Here is a 23623-nt window from a genome sequence, read left to right on the forward strand (position 1 = left end):
ATGGCATGCTGCTATTAAATTGGCTTAAACTAAAATTATGGTATGAAATGCCAAGTTAAACCATGGTTTAGCACAAACAAGCAAGCACATGGGTTCCTGGAATGAAGATCATCTTTTAAATGCACTCGTTTTCGTTTTGGGCTGGGTGTTTGTTTTATCACTGCTCAGTTCAACCCGTGTGTGTGTGTGTGTGTGTGTGTGTGTGTGTGTTATTCAGAAGGGGCTTCCCAGGTTTATCAATATTTGTGATGCTAATTGCATTGTAAAAGGTAAAGGCAAAGGACCCTTGACAGTTAAGTTCAGTCGCAGACGACTCTGGGGTTGAGGCGCTCATCTTGCTTTACAGGCCAAGGGAGGCGGCGTTTGTCCGCAGACAGTTTTTCTGGGTCATGTGGCCAGCATGACTAAGCCGCTTCTGGCGCAACAGAACACCGAAACCAGGGCAATGCACAGAAATGCTGTTTACCTTCCAGACGGAGCGGTACCTATTTATCTATTTGCACTTTTTTGGGAGGGGTGCTTTCGAACTGCTATGTCGGCAGGAGCTGGGACCGAGCAACGGGAGCTCACCCCACTGTGGGGATTCGAACTGCCGACCTTCTGATCGGGAAGCCCAAGAGGCTCAGTAGTTTAGACCACAGTGCCACCCACGTCCCTAATTGCATGGTAGACTGTGTTTATAGGCAATACTTGGAGAAAGTGCTCATTCTTAAAGGTGGCATACAAATGTTTTAAATGCAGTAAATAAAATAAAATAAAATAAGAAATAATGTTAGCTTCCTATTTAAGAAAGACACCTTTTCAATGGCAATATCTTTTTTGAAGGGCAAAACTAACAAAGTGCAATACCTGCGCAACCCGGGGTCCAGCTGAGATTCATCATTGATGAGTTCCGACTCACTCTGGGCAATTCTCATGGCCAGCTCATGGTCTCTGCGCTCTTGTTCCAGAACTGCCTGCTGCTGGTTCGCTTCTTCACGTTCTTGTGCCAGCTGTGCCTCAACTTCAGCCTGGAGAGCGACGTAAAATTAAGTTACATGGGGAAACATTTCCCAAGTCCATACTGCCTGCTTCTGTAGAAAAATGATCACTTAGGTGAAACACACAGTCGAGTTTACAAAATACAGCCTAAAACACCTGTGCTCAAATGGGTTACTGTAAGCCCATGGAGAGCTTGCAAACAGCATGGATCAAGATGAGAAAAGAAGTCTAAGTTCAGTATAGGAAGCCCTTCATATGTTAATTTAGAAACCAGGTTTTCATGACAGAAATCTTCAGAGTTGGGAAAAAGCAATACAGCTCACAGAAAATCAACAAATTTTAGAAGAAATTCTATACACCTCTCAGGCAAAAGACATTTAAGTGGTTTACATAACTAAATTATGGGTCTAGACAGCTGCAGAATTGTCTGCAATTGTACATAGCAGAGTTTTATCCATTATCATTTTTAAAACAATAATAATGCTATGTAGTTGAGACTGCTTGGCTGAGTTCATGAGAGAGAGGATTGCAAAATGCATTTCTCAAAGCACTTGTAATGTACTGGCTTCTCTGTGTTCTTTTGCATTGCGTTATTTCAGAATGGTGCGTTTAGTGAGCTGCTTCTATAGGGAAATATCAAAAACTCACTCCGATGATATCTTTCTTTTTTTATTGGCCACTTGTGAATGAAACACAGCGACCATGCTACCGTTTCCTACCTGAAAAAGTTTAAATGAGTAGAATCTTCCATGGAATAGATGACCCATGCATCTCTTACCAAAACTGGGGTAACTGAAGGTGTAGGTTTCCTACAGCTTGAGGACCCAAGCAGCTGTCATGTGCCAAAATACCTCTCTACCAACACATTCCCAACAGTCCTAATTCAGCAATGCCTTCCCAGAACGGTGGGCTGGATGACCGTCACAGACTGGCATCGGCTCTCATTCCGATTATGGTATTATCGAGTAAATCTTCATTTCTGCGATGGAGACTTTCCCTATGCAGATCCCTACTTTGGATTACCCGGTGGCAGCAGACACAAGAAGGAAAGCCGATTGAATGTGGCCTAAGGAAAAGCCCCACTGAAAGGAACAGCTGCTCTGCTGCTATCGCCAAGTGAAAGGAAATCCACTGAAAGGTCATAGACTGAACTGAACAAGGCATCCCTTTACGTATATCAAGACCAAGGCACACAGTTACCAGCATACTTGGCCGGCCGACCAACCAGTCCTGTGCAAGCCCCATTACCAGGAAAGGGAAAAGCAGGAAAGAATGAGGATTGAATAGCAGCAATTGATTATGCCCTCAGTTTGGTAGCAATGCATGCTTCAGTCTTGAAATGCACAAAGGGTGCCTTTTTTGTTGTATCTATAATCCCTTGTTTATTTGCGTTATTTAAATGCTACTCAATAACAGCATTACTCTATGAGCTCCTTGGAGGAAAGGTAAAATATGAATAATAAATAAAATAAATGTAACCCAGGGCACCAGGTGCAAGTAAGAAAGATCCTGCTGTTAGATCACTGATACAAAGCTGGGTCTCTGTCTTCGGCTCTTAAAATGTGTAGACAGAGATTATAAACAGACTAGAGAATTAGCTACTGTAAGAATCATGGAACTACTTAATTAGACATCTTTCCAGTAACCTAGTCAGTTACAGAACCAGTAAAAAATACAGAAAAAGTAGTGTCCTTGTTTATAACAGGGAACAAAGGATCCAAAAACAGGTAAAGTACCTTCATTAGATGACTTTTCTTATATGGAACTTAGGTACACAACTCTATAAAAAATTTTCAGAACTGCCAGTTCGGCAAAGCTTCATATATGCTACATATCCTTTAAATATATCCCAAGCCAGGAGTTATTTAAACACAAAACGAGCAAAGATTATCTTGAAATAATGGGTATGATATCAACAGCGATCTTTTGCTTCTCTTAATTAAACATAGTTTAAGAGATTAATACAAAGTCACATTATGAAAAAGAAAACTGGTCTATATAACAAAAGAGTGCAGAACTCAGCTATCAAGTAATATACATTATCATTATGATTCCATTAAAGAGCAGCCAAAAGCTTCCGCAAATGAGTGTTACTTTGTAAGGAATCTTTTTAACAAAACTGACATTTAAATCATGGTTTCATTATTCTGTCATATCTGTGAGTAGCAATAGCCCTCTCATTAAACCTCCATGCTCAAAACTGACACATTCCTCCTAGCAGGTACTTTTCTCTTTGAGGCAGCGTAATCTCCCTCTCCTTCGGTGCTCCAAATTATATTAATGTTAGTAGTGGATTTAAAGCACAGAACCAAATCTAAGGGCTGAAGCTCACGACTGTCTTAAATCTAGCTTGGTGGCTTGCATTACAACTACCTATTTTAACATGAACATTTAATCACTCCCTGTAGCAATATCCTTAAGGAAGTTGGAAGTCTTACCTGTTACTCTGTGAGGCCACAGAGTATCTCACCTGCCCTTTTGCCAACACCACCTAATCGTTCTATGCACACACACACTCCAGCTTCAACAAATTGTGACTCAGAACACTTGCTTTAGTATTACATTTGAGCAGGTTCTATTCAGTCCGTTGTGGAAACTCTGAAGGAGTGAGGGCATGACTGTGAGACAGAGAAAGTGCTAGTAGTGCAACTGTCCCACCTGAAGTCGTCTTTCTTCTTCTTCCCTTTTTTTCCTCTCCTCCTCTTCCTGTTTTCTCTTTGCTTCAATCTCATACTTTCTAGAAAAACAAAATTGACACTCAAAGAAAACGAACATTCAGGAACTGTTCTGTCCCTTCCCCTCACTTTACGTCGTTGTTTTCTCCCACAAGAAAGCAAACAAGTTTACATCAAGAGAAGTATTCGGGAGGGGGGAGAGAGACACTCAAGAGACAGTCTCTTAAGAATACAGTTTCATTGGGATTTAGTCTTCTACCTATGGTTTAAACAAGGATGGATCTATCTGGCCCTTGGGCTTGCCCCAGGCCACATTTCCCACCCCCGCTGAGTGGTTTTGCCTGGTCAGCTCTTCCATTTTCTGGAGGGCAGAGGGCGGGGGGCATGTGCAGTAATCTCTGTCTTTTCATGTCTGGAATATCGCCTACTGTTCCTCTGACCACTTTTGCCTCTGGCTTCATACACCACTGGCATGAAGCCCCTGAACAAGTTTTCCTGGGGGAACATGGCTGAAAAGGTTTCCCCAGCCTGGATCTCTGTAGGATAATTTTCTAAGACGGAAAGTTCACTTTGGATGGTTGTCCATGCCTGTATTTCTGTTGGCCCTAGAACTGGCAATTGCATTGGACACTCACAGTCGCCTTTCGTCCTCTTCCTTCTTCCGACGTTGCTCCTCTTCCTCACGCCTCTTCCGTTCTCTTTCCATTTCCTCCTGGATACGCCGCAGCCTTTCTTGCTCTTCTTCCTGTTGCTTCTTTTTCTGCAGTGAGCCCAGAAGCTGCTCTGAGCTTCTCACTAGACCATCGTATTCCTTCTGGATCTGCTGCCTAGGCATTTCAGTGGCCTGCAAAACAAACCATTAGTCACTAGCCTTCATGGCTGCAAAAAATGTGCTTCAAAAAGAAACGGCAACGACTGCTGAAATTTCAAAGACGATGACAGATTGTTGAATAAAATATGCAGTAGCGGGTCCTAGGAAAATCCTGTTTCCTCACTCCTTTAACAATGAGCAGAACCAGAAAAAGGGTTGTAGGAACAAGCAAAAAAAAAGGCACAGAATTACACAAAGTAGGAAGAAATATGCATATTTACATGCTTATTTTTTTAAAAAAGCTATCACACAATTCATCTTTTCTGTGTGCTGCATGGATCATTAGGGTGCCAAATTTTAAAGATTTAGCATGAAACACTAAGCGCCTTGAATATTTTTAAATTTAACCCTTAATAGGAATTTGATTCTGAATCCATCAAATGCCTCCCAAGGCCTCATCCCTAAGAGCAGAAGATCTACAGGACATAATATGCTCTCAATATGTTCTCTTACCTTGCTCTCAATATGTTCTCTTACCTTGATCTTGATCATCAAAGCATCAATAGACGTTTCAAGGTCCTTGACCTGCTTGCTCATTTCTGCTTTCCCCTCTTTCAGAGCACTTACTACTTCATTGAATTTATCAAGCCTGTTCTTCAAGGTGCGGACCTTTATTAGCCCATCAATGCTGTGAAAGGAACATTTCTCTACATTTCAGAAAAGGCTCCCTCCTTTGAGAAGCAGACAGCAAATACAGAATGAGATCCAACATCAAGCAATGGGGCATCTACTCATACCAGGGGATACTCCTTCCTCTCCTCTTCTGGGCAATCCTGATGAGGACCACATTTCTAGGGGGTTGTGTGAGAGCAGGATAAACACCAGAAGCCCTGTTTGTGCAACCAGATTTCCACCGCACAAACTGTTTCTTGAATTTATATGCTGCCCTTCATTCCAAGTTCACAGAGCAGTACACAGTAGGTATCCCTGGATGTTAGCTATGAACCACTGTCCCATGCTGTGCCCTCAGGTTCCCCTTGGACAAAGCCATGGAGTTCAAAAGAAAAATTGCAAACAGGGTAACAAACAGAGCAACTGCACCAATCTTATTAATTCTGTCTTGCATTGCAAGTTTTATGGCACACAGGGACTGTGATGGAAGATACACATTTTTTAAAAAAAGTTTGTTGCGTTACAGTTGTTTTTCACACCTGGCTTTATTCCAGTGATGTTTTTAAACTGTTTAGGGTTTTGTCTCTAGGTTCCTAATTCTATACTTCATAGCTGAAACTTATTTGTGAACCGCCCAGAGATTCTGTATTTTACTTTTGCAGCTGGGCAGTTCAGAAATGTTGCAATTACATCACATAAATAAGTAGTTTTGAAGGCTCCCCATAGAACTTAACCTTTCCCAAGAGGAGGGAGGGCAGCACCAGTAGAACTGAAGTCTTGCCCGCCCACTCCTCATCCTTTATAATGCTAATTGCTACGTGTGTGTGTGTGTGTGTGTGTGTGAGAGAGAGAGAGAGAGAGAGAGAGAGAGAGATTTACGAAGATAATATCTGGGGAATGTGGGGCAAGCAGATTTTCAATTTTACTTCAATTAAAACAACAAAGGTGTGACCGCTGCTCACAGCACTAGTGTAATGTGAAGTTAGGTGCTAAGATGAGCAGTACAGCATCCTAGAAGGAACATCCCTAACATCCCTTAGAACTCTTTCCCAGGCTCTTAAGGCCTTGGATGGGATGTACAGGTTCTACCAGCAACAAAACCAGACTGGTCATTCAGTACACTGGTATTTAGGAGTAGGGTGCAAGCATATATATAGGATTGCTTCTTCTTACCGTGGTTTATGCTTTCTCTTGCACAGCCACATACGAATCGTCTTCTGTATTTTAATGCAGGCACCGGCTCTGTATTTTATTTTGTTTTTCACTGTGAAATACAAAGAGAAAATTGAAAGACCATCACAAATGTGCAGGTAGGGCATAAGCCAGCGTGGTGTAGTGGTTAGAGTGTTGGACTAGAGCCTTGGAGACCAGGGTTCAGATCCCTGCTCAGACACGAGGCTCACTGGATGATCTTAGGCCAGTCGCAGTCTCTCGGCCTAACCTACCTCACAGGATTGTTGTTCTGAGGATAAAAGGGGAAGGAAGAAAACTACGTATGCCACCTTGAACTCGGAAGAAAGGTGAGGTTTAAATGTAATGAAATAATAACAATATATAATGATGCCATAAAATGGGAGTTGGGAAGGTAGGGCAAGCAGATGACAAAAACCTCACACAATGTTGTTTGGGTTTTGTTTTTGTTATTTAAAAGCAAACCCTGGAGCAGGAAACCTGTGTCCTAACAGATGTTGGAATTTAACTCCCTTCATCCCTAACCACTGACCATGCTGGCTGCAGCTGATATGAGTTGCGCTCCATCACCATCTGGAGGGTCATCAGTTCCCCAAGCTTGAACTAACATTCCCTTTCCTCGTTTGTGGTTAAGGCAACTGTGGCCGTCAACAATTCCTGTGTGAGCAGTACTCATGCTTCTGAACAAATTTACCTGGCTATGAGCCCCACTCCCATGTGTGGGAGACTTAAATTATAATGTACGGGGCCTGCTGGATCTGACTAAAAAACCCTCAAAACCGAGCATTGGGTTTGCATCCATGACCAGTTTCCAGTAAGCTCCCAAATTAAGAGCACCAAGTTAGCAGCCCCTGTTGTTATTTTTCTACCAGCTTCTGGTATTTAGAAGAACACCGTGCCTCTGGGAATTTGATCATTCAGTCTATTAATCTATGAGCATTTCTCAAGACCCCTCTCACCCAGGTGTGCATCATTTTTAAGGCATCTAAACCAGGGATGGGGAACCTGTGGCCCTTGAGATGCTGTAGGACCCATCAGAGCCAGTCACCGTGGTCAGGGATGATGGAAGCTGCAGACCAACAATACCTGGAGGGTCAAAGGTGTCCCATCCCCTGGCCTAAACTGACAGGCCATCGCAGCAACTTGTGATAAGGAATTCCACAACTTAATACAGGGGTCAGCAACCTTTTTCAGCCATGGGCCTGTCCACCATCCCTCAGACCATGTGGTGGGCCTGACTATATTTTGAAGAAGAAAAAAAATGAACGAATTCCTATGCCCCACAAATAACCCAGAGATGCATTTTAAATAAAAGCACACATTCTACTCATGTAAAAACACACTGATTCCCAGACCGTCTGTGGGCCGGATTGAGAAGGCGATTGGGCCATATCGAGCCCCCGGGCCTTAGGTTGCCTACCTCTGACTTAATATATGGGCATAAGAAGATTGCCTACAGGATCATACCAAAGGTCTGTCTCGTCCACACTGTCCCATTTCCCATGATACCCAGCCAGATGCCTCTGGGAAGTCCATAGGCAAGGTACAAAGGCACCAGACCTCTCCTGTTGCTGCTCCCTAGCAACAAGTACTGAAAAACATCCTACCTCTCAAATAATCCTGCCTATAACCATCCTGAGTAGTAGCAACAGCTAAGCTAGTGCTCATCAGGGCATCTTGTGGCAGTGAATTCCATAAATAATACAGTCCATAAATAATGCACTGTGTGGAATGGCTGTTCAGAACATACCCCTGATCCATTTCATTGCATGCTCCAGAGTTCTAGTATTTCCAAGTAAGTGTGTTTTAATAGTCTGCAGCTTTAGGAAGCTTTCAGTGCTGGCTCACAAATACCCCCCTCCAGACACCCCCCCCAAGAGACCCGTGAATACATACATTTAATAACCGACAGAGAACACCACTGGACCTTCTTCCAACGACTGCAGATAAGCCAGTGGTTGACTCGTTTAACCAACTCAGCAAGATGATCTGGGTCAGACTTCATGATCTGATCAAACTCTGCAAACTGAAAGTGGACACCAGCATCACAAAGAGGAAATAATTTACATGACAGCTGTTTTGGAATGTTGAGGGGGCTCAGGTGGGATGAAGCACAAACAGAATATTGTAACCATGGCAGTGAAGGCCATGGCCATGGGGGGGGGGGGCTTCTGGGCTCTATTCAAGGTGATTGTTTTGACATTTAAAGCCAGACTGTGATGGATGGATGGATGGATGGATGGATGGACAGATGTTAAAAATAAAAATGGGCCTAGGGTCCTTTAAGTACTGCCTGATTGCTTAGGCTCCGCCTTGATCACTGAGACCATCTGATGAAGCCCTTCTGGTGGTTCCACACTTCCCTGAGGTTCAGCTGCCGTGGCCAGGGATTGAGCATCTAGTGTGCAGGCCTTGCCCTGTCAAACTCAACACCAGTAGAGGTTCAACAGGAACCATCGCTCCCTTCAGAAATCTGAAAACTTTTTGTGTGTCTGTGTACAGACAGGCCTTTACAACATGACTCCCCCACACACACATCTCCTTTAATCTATCGGTATTTATTGATGTTTTTCAATGCTGTTTAATGGGTATTTTTTATTATTTTATTTCTATAGGTTGTATTCCACCTTGTGGGTTATAAATGCATGAATAAAAATAAAGAACTAAATAGATTTCCTTGCATGAGCCACATGCACTATACATCTGGCCATCTGATGGTCTGGCAAACTGCTTTGCCCCAAGTCTGAGCCAGCAGATGAGGATACAGCTGTGAGAGCAATAAAAGAGGGCTTTTGCAACTGTAGCCTCAATAGTAGTAGTAGTAATAATAATAATAATAATAATAATAATAATAATCTCTCTAAGAAAGTTTGTTATCTCCCCTGGCTTTTTGAAAAAGGTGTCAGTCCTATTTGTTTACTAAACCTTTTGGCGCCTAAGGCTTTACTGCTCATTGTGGGGTTTTAAACCATTGCTCTCATTTTTTGACTTTTTGTGTTCCAGAGATTTAGGTTTTTAAATCTGCTATAAGCCAATCTGATTACAGGGAGAAGTTTGATCAAGGTATTTTAAATAGTTAAGTAAATAAAACTTGGAAATGGCATTGCTAATATCTGCATCATCAGAAGAGACAAAATTAAATTGTGGTTTTGTTTTGTATTTTTAAAAAACAACCCAGCTTTCACGTGTCTTAGTTACCAATTACTTTACAGAAAGAATGAGTAGAAAATGTTCACATTCATCAACTCTCCTTGGATAACAATAACACTTACCTTGCCAGGTCTAAAAAACACTTTGGTTAATCCAAATTTATAATCATTTTCATTTAATCCAAGGGCTTTGAAGAGTGCCTGGGAGAGGAGAAAAACACTTTGATGAATAAATCCTTTGAGAGGACAAAGATTTCAATGAATATCAATTCTCTATGATAAAAAATACAAAAGAAGTGTATTTAGCATTCTAGACGTTAATACCTTGCAGAAGAGTCTAGGATCCAAACGAGACAGCTTTGCAGGCATGTACTTTTTGTACATGTTATATAGCTCATGGAATGAGGCTCGGGATGGGAAGCCACCTTGCATCAAATCCAAAACAGACACCATGCCTAGAGTAATGAGCATGCAAAAACATGTCACCAATTAAGTTAAAAGGACACAGCTGTCACTCTCACGATGCTCTGGGGCGTGGATCATTAAAACTTTGCAAGCATTGCACATTTATTCTGAGACACAGTGATGGGCTGAACATCACCCAAGGAGCAACATAACCCAGGAAGCCTCGGTCACATTTTACAGAAGGGAATGGTGAGAGTGTCTGTCTGTACTAGCAGAACTGCTCAAAATCAGATCAATTGCTCAAAGGCAGATCCCAAGTGAGTCACATCACATCACCACATACACCAAATGTTCAATATTATCAAAGGTGTCAGGGAGTCCAAAAGGATCAATAGAATAGCAGAGTTACTCAAGCATCGCCAAGCAAGGGTGTAGCAATTTGGAGATAGCAAGCGGGCAAGAGCTGGGAAATACCCACGCGACTCAAAACCTTTCCCATGGAGACAGAATCACTGGACTGTTTGAAGGGGAGTGAGGTTGAGCAGGGATGACATGAGCAAAGGTATAAGGTAATCTTATACCTTATACCTACCTAGCCTCCTGAACGAGATTTAAAACTACCGGTTCTTGTATAGACTGGACTCTAATTATAACGTGTGCATGGGTATAATGCATCCAGGAGTACACAAATGCACATATGCTGGATATTTGTGTACTGAAGTTTAATATTTTATTTCAGAGACAGTGAAATTTCTTACTGGGTGTGCTATTAGCTATTGTTTTATTGCCTGAAATTTGTGTTTGTTTGTTTTGTGAGAGTCGCCTCTTCTGCTAAATTTATATTATTCTGTTCTGGCTAGGATGGTTTCATTTTATCAGCTGTTTTATCTGTTTTTATAAGCGTATGTTATGATGTAACCTGCCCTCATGGTGAAGGGTTAGCTAAGAACTCTTGTACAACAAATCAATAAATGCAACCTTGGAAGAGAAATCCAAATAAATGGGAGATGTGCAGTCTATCATGTGGCTAACAGTCCTTTCTATTTAAAAAAAGGGGGGAGACAGAAGATGCTCTCTGCTGCATTTATTCTTGGAGACATTCATGTTATTTTAATTTCTCCCTCTCCTGCTTCTCATATTAATAAGCCATTTATTTTTAGCATGTTTCTCCCCCTTTAAATTTGCATGAACTTGTTTCTCAACGAGAAGATGGAAACAGAAACCCATAAAAGAAAACCACGGCTTGTGAGCAACACAGAAGTATGGAGTTTTATTACTTCCCCACCTCCCTCTTTCATAATACTTGCCAAGAGCGATCAGCCTTCAGATTATCAGCCAAAAATGGTGTCAATAGAACCCTAATTAAAGCAAAGTTGTTAAGCGTTTATGACTGATTTGCTAAATTAAACTTTAAATGTAACTTGACATGACAAGCAAAAGGGAGGCTTGCCAAGATGAACCAGATGCTTAAAGTCTCAGGGCCCCTCTGGCATGCTAAATTAAGAGAAAAGCTGAGGTGGCAGCTAATGAAAACTGGAAACCTAACTGGAAACAAGGCTTATTTCAGAGGAAATTAGGTGCCTCCTGAAAACCTGTTCTGTATCCCAGATTTTCTGATGTCCAATCCACAGCTCTACTTGCTCCCCAGATGACATTGAGTGAGCGCATTTTGCCTAGTCTGGCAGAGATTTTGGCTGCAGTCTTATGCATAACGTACCTGGGAAGTTGTCCCACTGAAGTCAACGGGGCACACTTCTAAGTAAAGGAGTATAGTAAAGGTAAAGGTAAAGGTACCCCTGCCCGTACGGGCCAGTCTTGCCAGACTCTGGGGTTGTGCGCCCATCTCACTTAAGAGGCCAGGGGCCAGCGCTGTCCGGAGACACTTCCGGGTCACGTGGCCAGCGTGACATCGCTGCTCTGGCGAGCCAGAGCCGCACACGGAAACGCCGTTTACCTTCCCGCTGGTAAGCGGTCCCTATTTATCTACTTGCACCCGGAGGTGCTTTCGAACTGCTAGGTTGGCAGGCGCTGGGACCGAGCAGCGGGAGCGCACCCCGCCGCAGGGATTCGAACCGCCAACCTTTCGATCGGCAAGCCCTAGGCGCTGAGGCTTTAACCCACAGCGCCACCTGCGTCCCTAAAGGAGTATAGGTTTGCGCTATTATTTGTCACTTTGCTACTCATGTATCCAAATGACTTAGATGCAAAATAACCACCAACAGAAATTAAATAATTAAAATGCTAGAGAAGGCAATAGCTCTTTGTGCATGTGTGGTGTGAGGCAGGTGTAGCCCATAGTTAGGTAGGTACACACACACAGGATTTGTGAGCAGTGGCGAAAAGTGGATGCACTGGGTCTATTGCACCTGAATTATAAACATTCCAGTGGGAAAAAGGTCCATGAATGTCAATGGAACCTCCGGCTGGGTGCATTAAGGGCTACAGTCCATCTTATGAATGTATCTGCAGAAGTAAGGTTCACTGAGTTCAGTGGGCGCTGCTCTCAGATTAATGCACTGCAGCCTTAAAGTATATGAATCCACATACTATTGATTTCACAGGTTTGGAGTCAAAACCTTCCTGCTCTCATTAGAAAAAGCTTACTTTTAACAGAAAAAGGAAACATTTTGATCCAATCCACAATACCAGAAAAGCATCCTGATTTGGTGAGGTTGTGGCTTCTTTTGAATAAGTGTCTTAAATAATAATAATTATTATTATTTATACCCCATCCATCTGGCTGAGTTTCCCCAGCCACTCTGGGCAGCTCCCAATCGAGTGTTAAAAACAATACAGCATTAAGTATTAAAAACTTCCCTAAACAGGGCTGCCTTCAGATGTCTTTTAAAGATAAGATAGCTGCTTATTTCCTTCACATCTGAAGGGAGGGTGTTCCACAGGGCGGGCGCCACCACCGAGAAGGCCCTCTGTCTGGTTCCCTGTAACTCGCAAGCTACATTACTCTCAAATAGTTTTAAAAAACAGATTTCTAATGTCATCATTAATGCCGATTTTTTCCCCCTCCAGGAGAAGTCATTAGGGACAAGCCACGCAGGAATGTGGACAACTCCTTTTATAAAAAATAGAAGGAATTAAATACATCTCCTCCGACTACTTTGGGAATTTGGCGCAAGAACTCACAAGGAAACTAGTACTGTAATTTACATGAACCTCAAAAAAGTGTGTGCCTTCAATGTTTGCTGCCATGACACATAAAGGTAAAGGTAAAGGTACCCCTGCCCATACGGGCCAGTCTTGACAGACTCTGGGGTTGTGCGCCCATCTCACTTAAGAGGCCAGGGGCCAGCGCTGTCCGGAGACACTTCCGGGTCACGTGGCCAGCGTGACATCGCTGCTCTGGCGAGCCAGAGTCGCACACGGAAACGCCGTTTACCTTCCCGCTGGTAAGCGGTCCCTATTTATCTACTTGCACCTGGAGGTGCTTTCGAACTGCTAGGTTGGCAGGCGCTGGGACCGAGCAGCGGGAGCGCACCCCGCCGCAGGGATTCGAACCGCCGACCTTTCGATCGGCAAGTCCTAGGCGCTGAGGCTTTAACCCACAGCGCCACCTGCGTCCCCGCCATGACACATAGCTTTGACTAATTACTACTCCAGGAGGAGCTAATGGGGTCTCTTCATGTGGTCATGTTGACTAGGGTGGATGGAGTTCAACAACATCTGGAGGGCACGATGCTGTCTACACCTTATCTACTTCCTTATCTTTGTAGTCTAAATCACTGAGCCTCTTGGGCTTGCTGATTGGAAGGTCAGTGGTTCGAATCCGTGTAACGGGGTGAGCTCCCATTGCTCTGTCCCAGCTCCTGCCAACCTAGCAGTTCGAAAGCATGCCCGGGCAAGTAGATAAATAGGTACCGCTGCAGCGGGAAGGTAAGCAGCGTTTCCGTGCACTCTGGCACTCATCACAGTGTCCCGTTGTGCCAGAAGCAGATTAGTCCTGCTGACCACATGACCCGGAAAGCTGTCTGTGGACAAATGCTGGCTCCCTTGGCCTGAAAAGCGAGAGGAATGCCACACCCCATAGTCACCTTTGACTTGACTTAACCATCCAGGGGTCCTTTACCTTAACTTTTTTTAGTTTGACCCCAGTGTCTAAATATGTAGCCTCTGGGCTAACTGTTACAGATTTCCTTGCTGCCCTCTGGAACTGGATTTCCATGGGTAGGGGACGTACAGAACTAAGTATGATCTGACTTTTGTTTTTTTAAGAATGAAAGGGGCTTGAGAAAGGTGGAACGCCTCTCCTACAAACACAGCGTGCTCTTTTTCTCTTCTCCTTCCCTTCCCTTCTCCTTGATGCTAGTGCACAGAGCAAGACCTCGAAGTTGGATTTGTGAAATACCAGCTCTGCACTAAAGATCTAAGGGGATATACTGGCACCTTCCATGACCACCTACCCAATACAGTTATTTTGCATTTGTGGGGGGATGAATCTGGGGGGATGAATCTAAACTGTAAACTTTTCGTAACAGTATTTTCACCCAATGCTTCACAAAGAACTGCTATATGGAACATTAATTAGTATAGCAGTAATTAGATCCAAATTCAATATATGCAAATGGGAGGATGGCAATATAAAATATTTCAAAGGTGCTCAGGTGATGATGGCATGGTGCTCTCTTTCTAATCTGATAATGCATTATGATCTCATGCTCAGACCGTTACCATTAAGCTTCCCTTTTACTGTAGACAAGATTGTGACATGGCATTTTAAGAATGGACAGGTGCTTTCTGGTTGCTGAAGCAGCTCTGACCAAGCAGAGGTTCCTGCTGGAAAAAGGAGGGCTTTGGACTGATTCTCCTTTTTACCTACAGCTCCCAGCACCACCTCCCATGCTGCTCTGGAGGATCACCCAACTCTTCACAGCAGATTTTCAGGAAATACCAGTAGGTTGCAGAGTGAGGGAGGAAGAGACAAAAAAAATCCCCCTTCCTATGGAATGTCCTGCGAGTGGGAAGTTTCGACCCAAGCCAAGTGCATAGAATGCCCAGTTCTTTCCTCTCTGCTTTTAAAATGCTTAAGAAACAAGGATTAAGTTGTTGCCCTTTAAAAAGTAGCTGGGTTAACTAAGAATCAATATTATCTCCCACTTATTGTTATGCACCAGTAATCTTGCTGCACTGGCAGAGCTTTGCTGAAATTAAAAAGTAACCTGTTGTTTCTAATTAAGGAAGACTTGTCTAAAGCCCTGTTGTTACAACTCCGCATGAATCTTTTCATCTACATGACAATCGTGCTACAGAACTGAACAAGACACATCAAGTTACCTGAACACTGGAGCTGGGAGAGGATCTGGGCGCCTTCGAAGTGGTGGCTTGTCATCTTTAAATTAGGCTTGATACAGCGAATAAAGCTAGACCCCTGTTGGAAAAGACAGCAGGTTGGCAACATCACAAAAATACATGCAAATCACTTATAAGTAAAATAATAGATTTTGAGGCTTCAGGCTTTACTGTCCCCATATGAATCCAACTGCCCATTAAAACCTCAATTATTTCACCTTCTGAAAAGCTGGCGTTTAGAAGCATTATCTAAATCAAACTGGTCTTGTACCATATTAGTACATATTAATATTTTCTCCATTGTTTGGATCCTCTTCTTTGAGGGGGAAAAAGGGGGAGAGCAAGACAGACAAACATTGCAAAAGATTAAACTTCCTGTACGTTCAAAAAGTTACACACCTTTTGAAGGAAGGCAGCCAGATCAGAACATCTGAGAATTGGATAAAGATTCTAAAACTGAGCCTTTCCCTTTCTAGATACTACCCCCCACTTCATGACCAGTATTTCTCCTCCAAGCTTCTATGGTAAAAGATACCTTGTTTTCCCTTTTAGGTAAATGCAAATACAGAGAAAGGCACAGGAATATTTTACTATTTGAAGAACAAGGTGCTTTGCAATAGTTTTCCCTAGTTAAAGAATAATTCCCCCCTCCTTCTTTTTTTTATTGAGACTAGTATTGATACCCAGAACTCAAGTGCCTTTTGAAAGTTGCATTTCTCAGGGTCCCTTGCAGTAGTGTACAAATTCTGAAAAAGGAATGAGGGAGGTTGTACTGCCACTGCTGCAGTTAACAAAAAACCCCACAACATTTGAGTGGGGACAGAACTACAGGGCAGACCACAGTGGCTTTTGAGAGAGTACGGAGTAGTTTTCAGACCACTGCATTCCTGATGGTGTTCAGAGAGTGTGGGTGGCAAGTCAAGTTCTGAACAGGATCTGGAATAAACTGATTATATATATATATATATATATATATATATATATATATATATATGACCAATGGGAGGGAGCAGCTCAGTTTATAGATATTGGGGAAGAGAGTTCACTCATCATCACTACTACTCACTCATTATGGGGTATGGAGGAGAGGATAAAATATTTTGAGCTTTAGGCTGAGCTCTGAGATAGAACAGATGCCGTCAAAATAAGGCATTTTTTAATCTGTCTACACAACTTCAGAGCCATAAAGCAGCATCCCAAAAGGCTGATAAGCATTCATTTATCAAGGAAGCATTTAATGAATACATGAATTGACAAGTCTGGCTCGAGGTCTTTCTGAGGGGCTCTTAAATCAACTCATAATTATGTGGCAATTATGGCCAGAACATCTCAGACACTTATTCCAAACATCTCGAGGACAATATACAAATAAGACTGCAGCTAATGAATGACACCATCAATAGACAGTCCAAAAAGCTTGAAGAACATTTACTCTTCCTCTAGAATCTCCCTTTTCCACCTCCCAAGTTTTCATCTGGTTTTGAAGTGCCTGTTATATCTAGGCAAGAGAGGCAGAGAAAACTAGCTTCCATTATTTCACAGCATTTGTTCACATGCTGCTTGAAAAGAACAACGTTTGTTCATCAATTTAAAAGGCTCCCAAACCCTGTCCAGATTCAATAGTATTGGGATGCTCCTTCCACAAGCATTTTTTGCTGTCTCTCTGTCACATGCACAGCTTTATCACATCACATACATGAGTTGTGGTGGCACCTGCTGCTGGGTGGACAACACAAAAAAACCCTTAAATCCATATCTGGATGTGTTGGATACTATGAACTCAGAGCCATAGCCTCGTGGACTCTCCTAACTCTGTGATTCTATGATACCATGAAACTGAAACATGTGCACCCAGGAAGGCTGAAGAGATTATTTATAGAATGAAAAAAGGATGAACACCTCTCTATACACAACCATGAGGATTCCCTCAATTTTTTCTCTCTCCTTTGATAATTTTTAAATGGAGAATTCTTCCAAAAATAAAAAATGCAGAAGTTTCTTGCATAGCACTAATTTACATCAAGCTTACATCAAGTTTTTAAATGTGTTTGTTAAAGACTATGTGAGATTTTTTAAAAAGAGAGAGAGAGAGAGAGAGAGAGAGAGAGAGAGAGAAACACAATTACACATCACTTAGGAAGACAGGCAAACTAATGTTAGTGTACTGGAAGAAGCAAAGATCACCAGTGTCAAAGCATTGATTCTTCAACATCAATTTCGTTGGACTGGCCATGTTGTGCAGATGCCTGACTATTGTCTTCGAAAGCAACTACTCTACTCCCAACTAAAGAATGGAAAGTGAAATACCAGTGGACACCAAGAGATATTTAAAGATGCTCCCAAGGCAAACCTTAAAAAATGTAGTATAAGCACTGATAACTGGGAAACACTGGCCTATGAGTGCTCCAGTTGGAGAACAGCCTTCACCAAAGGTGTCATGGACTTTGAAGAAGCACAAACTCAGGGCAAAAAGAAGAAACGAGCTAAGAGGAAGGCACGTTTGGCAAATTCTCACTGTGATCAACTCCTGCCCTGAAACCTATGTCCGCACTGTGGAAGGACATATGGCTCTAGAAGTGGCCTCCACAGTCACTTACAGACTCACTCACTGTTAAAACCCTGTTCATGGAAGACGATCTTACTTGGCTATGAGTGACTGCCAAAGAAAATAAAGAACTGATGTTTTAGTAGGTACTTGTACTTTGCATGCTTAAGAACAGGGCAGATAAATGGTCTCAGATGTGTAAGCAACGAGCCACAATACATCTCATTGTGTTTATCATGGGCAATTATCTGCTAGCAAGTCTTCCCCAATGCTTTGATCTGGCACTGAAGCCCTCAAGGATGGGATACTTTAAAAATATACATATCTAAAACTAAATAGAAGGTCCGTATAGTTAAAGCCATGGTTTTCCCAGTATTGATGTATGGAAGTGAGAGCTGGACCATAAAGAAGGCTGATCACCGAAGAATTGATGCTTTTGAATTATGGTGCTGGAGGAGACTCTTGAGAGTCCCATGGACTGCAAGAAGATCAAACGCATCCATTCTTAAGGAAATCAGCCCTGAGTGCTCACTGGAAGGACAGATCGTGAAGCTAAGGCTCCAATACTTTGGCCACCTCATGAGAAGAGAAGACTCCCTGGAAAAGACCCTGATGTTGGGAAAGATGGAGGGCACAAGGAGAAGGGGACGACAGAGGACGAGATGGTTGGATGGTGTTCTCGAAGCCACAAACATGAGTCTGACCAAACTGTGGGAGGCAGTGGAAGACAGAAGTGCCTGGCGTGCCCTGGTCCATGGGGTCACGAAGAGTCGGACACGACTAAACGACTAAACAACAACAACAAAACTAAATAGTACTATGAAAATGGTTTGAGCCACATCGGAAACACTCAACCTATGCACACAGAAGGCACCATCAATTCATGTATTGGATGGTAATATCCAAAACATCTGACCCCTAATAACTAACTTGTTGACATGGATCATGGAACAGCCATGCTTCAGCAGATAAGAGCTAAAGCAGTGGTTATACTGTTAACTTATTCCTGCAATATGTCATTTGAAATCTATAGATTTGGTGTAAATGCAATTTTAAAAAAAATTAAAATAAATGTGAGTTAACAGAAGGTAAAGAATCTCCACTTACTGTACTGCGAAGCTTTTCCAGGAGCAGGTTCAGCTGAGTCTGTAAAAGCAAAGGAAATTGCATCAAAATGGAGAATGGGAGATTAGGCACACAGGACATAGACTGGCATGGCCAGGTTTCATGGGGGGGGCAGAACCTCAGTTAATTAAATGTTTTTATTGATTTGCCGTATTTTTCGCCCCATAGGGCACACCGGCCCATAGGACGCACCTAGTGTTTTTTTTTGGGGGGGGGGGGAATAAAGAAAAAATATATATTCCCCCCCCCCAGGCGCGGGGCCTCTGACCCCTCTCGCTCTCCAGGCTTCAGCGAAAGCCTGCATTCGCCCCATAGGGCGCACACACATTTCCCCTTCATTTTTGGAGGGGGAAAAGTGCGTCCTATAGGGCAAAAAATACGGTACTTGATGGGGGCAGCTGCCCCCCCGCCTCCTCCTGGGCTACACTCATGAGGACACATCATTACTTGCATGCATCACTTAGCACGAGCTCCCCATGCATACATGCACTTGCTCAAATGGAGGTGAAAAGGAGAATGAGTGCATAGGATCTGTCAGTCCACAATACCAACACCTTCACCTGCTACTCGTAGTCAAACCGCATTAGCAGCAAGAGAATTAAGGTGGGAAGCAGCAACGCCATACCATACCACTACCAGAATTCTTCCACCCGACTTCATACGTACAACTTGGTACATAAATGCTTCTCTTACCCAAGTGGCCTTTAGGAATGTCTCCTTTCTATGCAATGGAAAGCACCACCAATTTGCTAAATGTGAGCTACTCTTTTAAACACTGAACACAAGGGTAAGCCAATATGGTGCCCTGCAGGTGTTGTCAGACACCAGATGCCATCAGCCCCAGCTAGCATTAGCAGGGGCAGGCGTGGCAGGGGCTTTGGCCCAACGAACCTGGAGGGCACCACTTTGGCTTCCCCTTGACTTACACTATGCATTCACCTGGCACATAGATATCCTGATCCATGTTATTAGATGGATTAAGTGGATGGTGTATGATCAGACACAGTATCCCAAATGATGAGGGGAGTCTTGTACTTTGCCAGATGCAGCAGATGTTTGCACATAACTCATCAGGAACCAGATAGGTTTCAATAAACACTTTTTTCAGCCATTAGGGTGTGTTGGTCGAAGTTACAAAATGTTTAAAATATAGACTATGCATTGACTTAGTGGTCTAGTTTTTGTTTCAAATGGTGATTCACAAAGCCAATCACCTGCTAATGAAGGCACATCCACCACCAATATTTTTTCCCTTCCCCCACGGACCTCCCTTGGCATTGCACAGAGCCCAGGGAAATGCAATTTTCATGTTGGGCAAAAGAGGGTCAACCCATCCAATGACTCACCTGGCATGCACAGAGAAACTTGTTGGAGGAGCAGAGTCAGTTTCTTACCTGGCATTGCAACCGAGAGGCAAAAACAGCAATGTAGGCTTGAGCACTGATTTTTACCTTTCCCTTGCCCCAAAGCCCAGTGAGTAGTAGGAACAGACCTGCTCACCTCCCCAAGTCCTCTGTGCATACTAGCGGACCCTCAGGAAGAGTGGGGTTTTGTTTCATAGCGTGCTGGGCTTGGCAGAAGCCAGAAGCAGGGAGCATCTTCCTCACCTGTTTAGCCTAGCACAGAGACTGGCTCTGCTATCCTATACCGTCCCACTTCTCCCCCAACCCTATTCCAGCCACCATTATCAGGCCATTCAAGGGGGCTGGGGGGATGGGAAGGCTTTGTGGCAATCCCAAGTAACAGAGGGATCTTCAGCTAAGCTGAAACGCCTTGGCCCTCCTATAAATTTCATCTACTTCTCCGCATGCCTGAAATCCTCCTTTTGCATTTTGATTTTGGAAATACATACCTACACTTTCTACCCATGGAAAATGGCTTATCTTTGTAAACCCGTTTTCTATTTGAAAACCAAGCAACATTTTATATTTAACCTCCATCAGTAAAGATTTCATTTGAAATCTTTAAGATGATATTTTAGTTTCCTGTTAATTACGCTGCTTTGGATGAATACTTTATATTTGACTTTATTTTGTAATGTTTTCTTTTGGATTGTTTTATTTGCGTACTTTGAGATACCCCCACCTTAAAAATGTAAAGCAGGATGGAAAGGAAATTATTATTAATAATAATGATGATTCACAACTCCCATTCATTCTAACCAGGAATGATGGGAGCTGTGGTCCATCATCATTCATGTTGGCTACGCCAGATTCTACAGTGTGTGGCAGCCTTTCTCCAGAATTTCACAAAAGGAGTACTGCTGGAGGAGAAAAAGAACTAAGGCAGATTTCATACATATCTTCTAAGATTGTGCAAAAGCAAAACATCTCGGAGTTATAATTTTGAATATAGCAGGAAATCACCAGCTTTGCATTACCAAGAAATGCAAACACAATCCTTCTTTGCATGCAGTGAAGTTATAAATCCCTATCTCTAATTAGTAACTACTCTTTTGATTATGGCGAAACTCTATACAGCCCAGCAATCGAAAAATAAAAACCCTCCAACCAACCCACAATGGCTGAGGAAAGCTTGGGAATATGTCACAATGATAAAGCTGACAGAAACACTTTAAAATATAATGATCAAAACAAGTTTATGGGCTCTGTTCATTCAACAATCAAATTGCAGGCAAAGTACCCCTGTATATTCTTTTTATGTTAATTTAATAATGTATATTCTTTTATGTTAATTTAATAATATCTCATTATGCAAGCTATTTTCTCCAACCATTTTCTCTCTTTCCATTTTTCTCAATATATTTTACTTTGCCCTCTATTTGGATGGTTGTGGTATTTAATTTAAAATTTAAAAAACGAAAGTGAAAAAGAAAATGAGCTTTCCCCTCCATCTCTAACTGAATTGAACCCAAGTCCCTTTGCATGCAAGGCACACAGTCCAACCCTGAGCTACTGCCCTTCCCAGGTCCCACCACAGATTTAATACGTGATTTTTAATGCATGGGTTGTTGAGGGAACCAGCAACAAAAATAAAAACCCTGCTGTGGAGTGGAGGCATTTTTCTAACGTTACATGAAGCAAAACTGATGTGCTAGAAATAAGAATTCTGGCTGAAATTACTGCAGTTTGATAAATAATGAGTCCACGAAGGTGATACATTTACCTGCAGCCCTTGGTTTTGCCTCTGCCTGCTTTTCCTCTCAACTCCCCTATAGCTTCCCCTCCAGCCATCCTGAGCTGGTAAAAGCCAACTAAAATAAAAACTGATGAATAGGGAAAGGAAGCAGAAAAACAGAGCTTAACACAGAAAGAGCAGAAGACACAGAGGTCAGATTTACAGCTAAGAACAAAAGGAAAAATTAGGAAAAGCATCAGATAATACTGTTAGGAGAAGGGCAGGGGGATGAGAAAAGGAATGCTCAACCCCCCAAGGTTTTTGGGGTTTTGTTTTGTCTTGTCAAAGCTATTAATATTTTTAGAGGGTTCAGAGAAATGATAACACTTTAAATATACTTTACTGTCTCAATGGGACACCCACAGCTAGCTTCTGTTGACTGAAGGGGCTCGCTTCAAATGTGCAAATTCTCAAAGCTTTTTAAACCACACATTTAGCTCTGATAAGAAGTTGCTTCGGAGTCTGCAGTTAATACAGACACTAAACATACAGTATTAAACTAATACAGATTCCCATTTTGGCAATTCATTCGCTCCCTGTGCAACATTCAATGCTTTCACATGTGGTGAAGTCTCAGTCGCAACTTTCGGCAGCCACAGCCCAAGAGAAGGTGGAATGACAGAGGCAATGGTGGAAGTGAGTGCAAGTGTGAGTGTGCGACTGAAGAGTCCAAGAAGCCCCACATAAAATGTTGCAGAGGCAGATTGCAAAAGCGGGTGTGTGTGTGTGAGAGAGAGAGAAGCCATTCATGCTGCTTGTGAGTCATAAAGGAAGGGCAAGGAACAGAAGTGAGGCAGAGGGATGTGTGGAAGAAATGTGTGGTGCAGTGTTACCTGGAGATCGCACAGGCCTTTCTGAAATTCAAACACGGACTACAAAAAACAGGGAGGGAGGACAGAAGGAATACCCCAGTATCCTCAGGGCATGGAGAAATGTTGCTTCAATATCAGGAAAAGGCAAAAAGCCACTGAAGATTTGCCTCAGTTTACTACAGCAAAAGCCAGACTGCATGGGCTATAGCTGTCATATCACAAAACTGTTTGAGGTTGCCATTTTGAGCATACATCCTAGAAAATGGAAATCCTGATGAAACCAGCAGGGATTGCTTCTGAGTAAACAAGGATGGTCTGACAAGAGGAATACGGGAAACTGAAACCACTCATGCTGTCTGCCTAACTTTACAGTCCCGTTGTGTTCACAGAAAATGGAAAGGAGTCCGAGAAAGGAGAAGGTTTGTCATGCCCATACCTTAAATTTGTTTCCCACACTGATGAAACTGAGCTTCCCTGCTTTTTGTTTATGGTCCTTGTTGTTGTTCGTGTTGGATTCAAAGAGCTGCCGGATAAATTTATCTTTGGATTCACATATAAGGGACTCCAGAGACATATGCAGAGCATCGTTGTTTTTCTCCACAAACTGGGTCTGAGGAAAATAATGAAAATAATGTTAGATAGGAGGGAAAGTTTGCACATGTCTATGCTATCACTTGATCACTGTGGCACCTGGGCACATAGGAAAATGGCACATAGGAAAGTGGCACCTTGCACATAGGAAAATGACACTGCAGACCAAACTTCAATGATTTTAAAAAGCAGAAGCAAAATTTGTTTTACTTCATTAGGTTACACCA

The 23623-nt window shown here is 42.7% G+C and overlaps 1 protein-coding gene and 1 long non-coding RNA gene across 5 annotated transcripts in view; one reads left to right on the plus strand and one right to left on the minus strand.

The window, feature by feature from the left end:
- Positions 1 to 23623, minus strand: part of MYO6 (myosin VI) — a 79377-nt gene that overhangs the window by 21506 nt on the left and 34248 nt on the right. For all 4 annotated transcript variants that reach the window (XM_079970387.1, XM_079970389.1, XM_079970388.1 and 1 more), the window contains exons 17-27: positions 23242 to 23415; positions 18838 to 18876; positions 15171 to 15264; positions 9804 to 9934; positions 9603 to 9680; positions 8227 to 8356; positions 6313 to 6403; positions 5005 to 5155; positions 4292 to 4500; positions 3640 to 3718; positions 850 to 1010 (exon numbers count right to left, since the gene is read on the minus strand). In XM_079970387.1, coding sequence (XP_079826513.1) covers positions 850 to 1010; positions 3640 to 3718; positions 4292 to 4500; positions 5005 to 5155; positions 6313 to 6403; positions 8227 to 8356; positions 9603 to 9680; positions 9804 to 9934; positions 15171 to 15264; positions 18838 to 18876; positions 23242 to 23415 — 1337 coding nt within the window. The remainder of the gene's footprint in view (positions 1 to 849; positions 1011 to 3639; positions 3719 to 4291; positions 4501 to 5004; positions 5156 to 6312; positions 6404 to 8226; positions 8357 to 9602; positions 9681 to 9803; positions 9935 to 15170; positions 15265 to 18837; positions 18877 to 23241; positions 23416 to 23623) is intronic.
- On the plus strand, positions 8423 to 11269 carry LOC307212965. Its single transcript, XR_013837300.1, has 3 exons — positions 8423 to 8517; positions 9334 to 9393; positions 11094 to 11269. It is a non-coding gene; the product is annotated as an uncharacterized lncRNA (long non-coding RNA).

Source organism: Podarcis cretensis, assembly GCF_951804945.1.
Source record: "Podarcis cretensis genome assembly, chromosome: 3".
Taxonomy (NCBI): Eukaryota; Metazoa; Chordata; class Lepidosauria; order Squamata; family Lacertidae; genus Podarcis; species Podarcis cretensis.